Here is a 6,000-nt window from a genome sequence, read left to right as displayed (position 1 = left end):
GTAACCCCCGCCAGCTACTGAAACCCTCGCCCGGGAAGGCTCCTGAGTGATCCGCGCCGACGATTCCACCTCGGCGGGAAGGTGAAGAAGAAGCTCCTGAGCTCCCGGAACCGACCAGGTCCCGGCCTTTCTCTCCATCAGATTTGACTCCGCGGATCCTGTGGCTCGGTTAGTGGGACCACCAGGGGGAAAAGGGTGGTCAGTCCCCCACTAGCCTGCGTACAAGCTGCTCGCTTTGTTAGCCAAGCGCCCCTAGACGCCAGACAACGAGGAGGTACCCTTCTCTTCAGCGGTGCAGGGCAAAGGGCAGAAACCTACCCCGCCCCACCCCGCTCCCGGAGACAGCCCCGCCCCAGGTCCCCCTGGGCCCCGCCCCCAGACCACGGGACCGCCCTGCCAGCCCTCGCCCCCGCCCCAGATTGGCCCCGCCCCGACCGGAAGAAACGGCGGCAGCGCTTATAGGGCAGGGAATGGGGGTGCCGCCGCCACCTTGTCAGGTCTGCGTCCGCCGAAGCTCAGCCGCGGCCGCACTGTCGTCGCGGCGCCCCCGCCCAGTTCTCCGTGCGCACCGCCCCCGGAGCCGGCCCGTGGGTCCGGGAGCAGGGCCGAAACCTCGCCATGCGGGTCCGGCGTCTACTGCTACTGCTGGCGCTGTTGCTGCCCGGCCCTGGGGTGAGTGAGCGAGTGACCGGCGAGCGCGGCGCGGGGACAGCCGGCAGTCGCCGCGGCGCGGTGGCGGCCCGAGGCTGTGTGCCCAGCTGAAGCTCAGGCCGCTAGCGCCTTCCCGGCTCGAGTCGTGGCGGCTGCCGGCCACGCCAAGGCGTTCGCCACCAGCTCGGCTTTCGGGCCAGCGCGGCTGTCACGGGCTGCGGCTTCGGGGGGTCGTGCGGGCGCGACTTCGTGCTATCTCCAGAAGGCCTGGGCCCGGCGCAGGCTGCCCCCCTGCCGGACCCTCCACACAGGTGGGCTTGGGCTCTGCCTGGCTGTGGCCGCAGAAGGACTGACAGGGCCTCAGTGATCGAGGGGAAGAGGGTGACAAGAGTTTCGAATCCTTGTTTGAACTTTTAAAAAATGCGACTCTGGGAAGGGAATTCATCAGGGAATGGTAGGCAAGTAAGCATTTTTACTGAAGGACTACAGATTCTGCTTACCTGCCCTGCAGGTATTCGGAGGCAAGAGGCTTCCTTTTCTGCCCAAAGGCTTCGTGAAGAAAGTTAAGCTGTGGGAATTAGACTCTTTTAAGACCCCATCCATACAGGCCATCGGTGAAGCCACTTGAAAACTTTAAAATGAAAAATTTATCTCCTCACCAGAGATCACTGTGGAGCCGTCAGAACGTCTTTTTATCTTTTTCTAGCGGAGAGAAGGATGATAGGGTCCGGTTTACATTGTTTATTTAACTATTTACAACCTTTGCCCGGGCTGTGGATTTGGGCATCAAGGACATTTTGTAGGCAGACTTGGCTTTTTATCTTCTAGTTGGAAGAAGTGAGTGCTTTTGAAACACGTGTTGTTCAGGATGTGGGTATGGCACATTTGTGCAGGTTCTGTTTTTTTTTTTTTGGTACTGGGGATCGAACTCAGGACCTTGCACTTGTAAGGCAGGCGGTGGAACCACTGAGCTAAATCCCCAGCCCTGTGCAGGTTCTGTTTAATGACCTCTTTAAAGGTACTGTGTTCTCTTTAATATGGCATATCATGTACCAGCTGTCCAGGTGGAGAAGTGACATGTGAACCTTCAGGCCAGCCTCAATATGAACTCTGGTGAACTCTTTGAACTCTGATGCATTTTGGGGAAATAATTGTCTATGCTCTTGGAGTGACAAGAATTTGGAAACCAATGAAGATGTAAATAAGGTCACCTTTTTCAAATTCAGGTCTTTTGAGGGGGAGGTGGTTGAAAAGGATTTTGCTATGTAGTTGGGGCTGGCCTTGAACTCACTGCAGTCCTTCTTCCTCCGCCTTCCAAGTGCTGAGATTACAGGCTTCTGCCACCAGGCCTGGCTGAATTCAGGTCTTGTTTTGAAAAGGAAAATTTGTAAACACTCTTTGTGATAGAACTTAGGTAAATTAAGTCTTTCTTTTAGATAAAAGAAATCGACTTTTATAACTAGGTTCAGTTTTTGAACTTGGACACTTTACTTTGGATTTATTAACTCCTGCCTGGCATCTGTTGACTAGTGAAAGTGTAAACAGAATAGCCAAACATTTGACGTGGAAGTCAGTCATTTCATATTGTTATGTGCCAAGGTGTGCTTTTCTTAACCACGGTCTTTGTATTTGCTATTCTTTTGCTGAATTCAAATGTTCTTAGTTACTGAATAACTTAGACTAAGGAGCCAAAAATAACTATTTAGCATTAGTTGGGACTATAGTTTCAGTTCATGTAAATATTTCCAAATTGTATTTAGAAATCCATACTTCTCAGAATTCATGGTAAAATATTCCAGATCCATATCAAAAGGTTATATTTTACTGTAAATGCTTTTAGGTGAAAGGTCAGAATTTCACTTGTAGATTTTTCTCCCAGTAAAAGTTTTGAGCCCCAAACAGAGCAAGAATTATTATTGTAAAATTCTTGGTGAAATTTATAGCAAAGTTTGAATGTACACAGGGCAGCTAACAGGTCACTTGCTAGCTGTGGCCCCAGGCAAGCTATGTACTTTATAGGGACTCTGTTTCCTGATATGCGAAATGGGGACAGCTAACATGTGAAAGAAGGCACCTTGTACGTAGTAGATAATAAATGTAAATTCTCTACTTCGTGGATGAAGTGCCATAAGTTACTCTAAGTTGTTAGTTTTTGAATGCCTTTGCAGTATTTGGATTTTGTTTGTTTGTTTTTGTGGTACTGGGGATCGAACTCAGGACCATGCACTCGAAACACAGGCAAGGCACCTGTTGCAAGGCACCACTGAGCTAAATCCCTAGTCCTGGATGATATTTCTTTTTAATTGATGATGGAACTAGTGCACTGGAGGCAATACTTTTCTTTCAATGTATGAGACTTGAGGCTACCAGATCCAAAATATAATTAACATCAGAATTGATGAGCATTCACGCATATCTTTAGTTTTTTTTGTTTGTTTGTTTTTTGTTTTTTGAGACAGGGTCTCACTTTGTAGTGCAGGCTGGCCTTGAACTCCAGATCTTCCTGCCTCAGCCTCCTGAGTGGTAGGATTACAGGCATGCGCCACCATTCGTGACAAGGCTGTCTTTTGTTACTTGTCTTTTAGTCACAGTCTGGAGTTTTTCCTTTTTTCCTAGACCCTTATCTTAGTGTTGGTTAGTGCTACATCATCACTGTCAGTAGCCCTCATTTTATGGTGTTTATGTGCTACTTCTCTCAATTACCAAAAAGATTTGTAGCATGTGAGGTCAAATAGGTTCTTAGGTGAAATATATCAAGTTTATTTAGCCAGTCTGCTTTGGTTTGATGGGGGAGGGGGAAAGAAGTCACTGAGGACTATGGACCATGTGTGTATAAAAACACATTGTACATCTGAGAGATAAGTCTTAACTGAACATGTCCTTGCTTATCATTTATTCTTTCATCACCTGCATGAATTACCTGCATTGATACTATTTATACTGAAGCCATGAGTAGAATGTTTCATTAAGTTTGTTGTTAGGTCTGGTGATCATGAAATTAAGCTGTAGTGCACATGGGTGTTTCATTAATTCACCTGGCCACTCAGCTTTCTTCAATACTATTGCTCTTCAGAGCACAAGAGAAAAATGTGTATGACAGTTATTCTTGAGAAAGTTCAATGGTAGACTGTGTTCCTGAATATAAATCCAGTGAGCTACATAATTCATATTGATTGTATAGAATAGTACTACTACCCATGGGTCTGGGAGATGTAGTTATTTGTTTATCGAAAATTATTTATTTTTTGTACCAAGGATCAAATTTAGGCAGGTGTGGTGCTGTTGAGCTAAATCCCGGCCTTTACTGAAGGTTTTTAACTCCGTTTCTTAGGATGACCAATTGTTGGATAACTATTTCATTTTCATTGGAAACCTCTTTGGTTTCAAGATCCAAAGTAATCTATATGTTTAATATTTTGTGTATTTTATAATGATCAAATGTTCTCCCCAAAGAGATGATACAGAGGGAAAAGCTTAATGTATTATTATAATGGATTCCATCTTTATTATTTTCAAATAACTCAGGGACCTGTAACCTAGCAATATGATTAGACTATGATGTTGGCTTAAAAACTAGGAATGGTGAATCATAGTCTGAATAATGAACGTGCTGGGTAGATATATTTTCCCAAAAGCTGAGAATTGTTTCCTATCTTTATCTTTACCCATATTCCATCTTTGGTTTCAGACCTCATTGTTTCAGAGCCACACATTAGAGACAAGTTCAGTCACTATTTTTTTGTTTTGTTTTTGAGACAGGATCTCCCTGTGTAGCTCAGGCTGGCCTCAAACTCAGTGTAATCCTCCTGCCCCAGCCTCCCTCCCGTGTGCTAGGATTACAGTCGTGTACCTCTATGCCCAGTTTGGAGATGTTCAAATGAGTGCAACAGACCAGATACGGACTTGGAAAAGTGGAATCATCATCATCATCATCATCATCATCATCATCATCATCATCATCAAAATTCTCTTGCTTGAATTCTTTTTTTAAAATGTTAGCTTTAGACAGTCTCCATATTTTATCTGATTATCTTATTGTTTTTGTTGATGTACAAACAGCAAATACAGTGGTGTAAAAATATATCTGTGTATTTTTCACAGAATGTTTCCTTTAACTTGCTGAAAAACATTCTGAGTATGACATACGTTTGTCACCATAGCAGTGCCTTAGTAAATCATCACTCATGCAAAAACCATCGCGCTTCTGTGTTCAGCTGCAGACTGGGGAGTGTAACTGACCAGGGCAGTAAGCCATGCTTGGCCTAGCTGTTGCTCTGCTGGACTGCAGGGGCTGTTTCTAATTTGCTAATACTGTATTATAAGGGAAGATGTATGTATTTCCTTTTTCTTTATTCAATTTTTTGTGTTTTGTGTTTTCTGTATGATAACATGAGGTTTTTTTTAATCACTCAAAATAATTATATTCTTTGTAGAAAAGTCAGGACAGATAAACCCAAATTAAAACAGACCTCCTATGATTCTACTACCCGATCATTACTATTTAACATTTTCTACAGTTTTGTGAAGGTATAATTCAGTTATTATAATTCACCCATTTAAAGCATACAATTCAGTTGTTTTTGGTCTATTCACACAGGAGTGTACATCATTTACTCAGTGTTTTTTTGTTTGTTTCTTTTTGCAGTACTAGAGCTCAAACCCAGGGACTTACACATGTGAGGCAAGTGCTGTACCACTGATCTGTATCTGCAGCCCCAACATTAGTTTTATTTAAAAATTTTTTTTTACTTATACTCAGTTTTAGAATATTTTCATCATGATCAAAAGAAACTCCTTATGTCTTGGCTGTTACTCTCCTTTTCTCCCCAAGCCTCCTACTAACTACTCAACTTTCTGTCTCCATAAATTTATTTATTCTGGACATTTCATACAAATGGAATCATAATATGTGGTCTTTTGCGCTGGCTTCTTTGATCTAGCATCATATTCTCAAAGCTCATTCATGTAGCAATTTTTTTTTTTTTGGAGACAGAGTCTTCTTTTGTAGTTTAGGCTGGGCTTAAACTCACAATTTGTGTGTGTGTGTGTGTGTGTGTGTGTGTGTGTGTGTGTGGTACTGGGGATGGAACTCAGGACCTTGCACTTGCCAGCCAGGTATGGTGCCACTGAGCTACATCCTTGGCCCTTAAACTCACTATGTAGCCCAGGCTGGCCTTGAACACAAGGCAGTTCTGCTTCAGCCTCCGTGCTAGGATTGTAAGTGTGAGCCACCATGTCCAGCCATGTTGTAGCAATTATCAGTACTTCTTTCCTTTTTATCACTCAACACTATTTCCTTATATACCTTTTTTTTTTCCCTTGGGACAGGGACTCACTATATAGTCCAGG

At 43.9% G+C, this 6,000-nt stretch overlaps 1 protein-coding gene across 2 annotated transcripts in view; it reads left to right on the top strand.

The window, feature by feature from the left end:
- The first annotated feature begins 429 nt into the window (after positions 1–429).
- The window catches only part of Ern1 (endoplasmic reticulum to nucleus signaling 1), a 98,070-nt gene continuing 92,499 nt past the window's right edge, over positions 430–6,000 (top strand). Inside the window, exon 1 of one of the 2 annotated variants that reach the window (XM_004868640.4) lies at positions 430–672. In XM_004868640.4, the coding sequence (XP_004868697.1) occupies positions 619–672 (54 nt within the window). In that variant the 5' untranslated portion in view covers positions 430–618. The remainder of the gene's footprint in view (positions 673–6,000) is intronic. The other variant, XM_087210195.1, reaches the window with a different exon arrangement.

This window comes from Heterocephalus glaber, unplaced genomic scaffold (genome assembly GCF_053883595.1).
Source record: "Heterocephalus glaber isolate CG9 unplaced genomic scaffold, H.glaber_assembly_v1.0 deba00001124, whole genome shotgun sequence".
In the NCBI taxonomy this organism is placed as follows: domain Eukaryota; kingdom Metazoa; phylum Chordata; class Mammalia; order Rodentia; family Bathyergidae; genus Heterocephalus; species Heterocephalus glaber.
The sequence above is the reverse complement of the archived record's forward strand: the minus strand, read 5'-3'. Positions and strand labels throughout refer to the sequence as shown.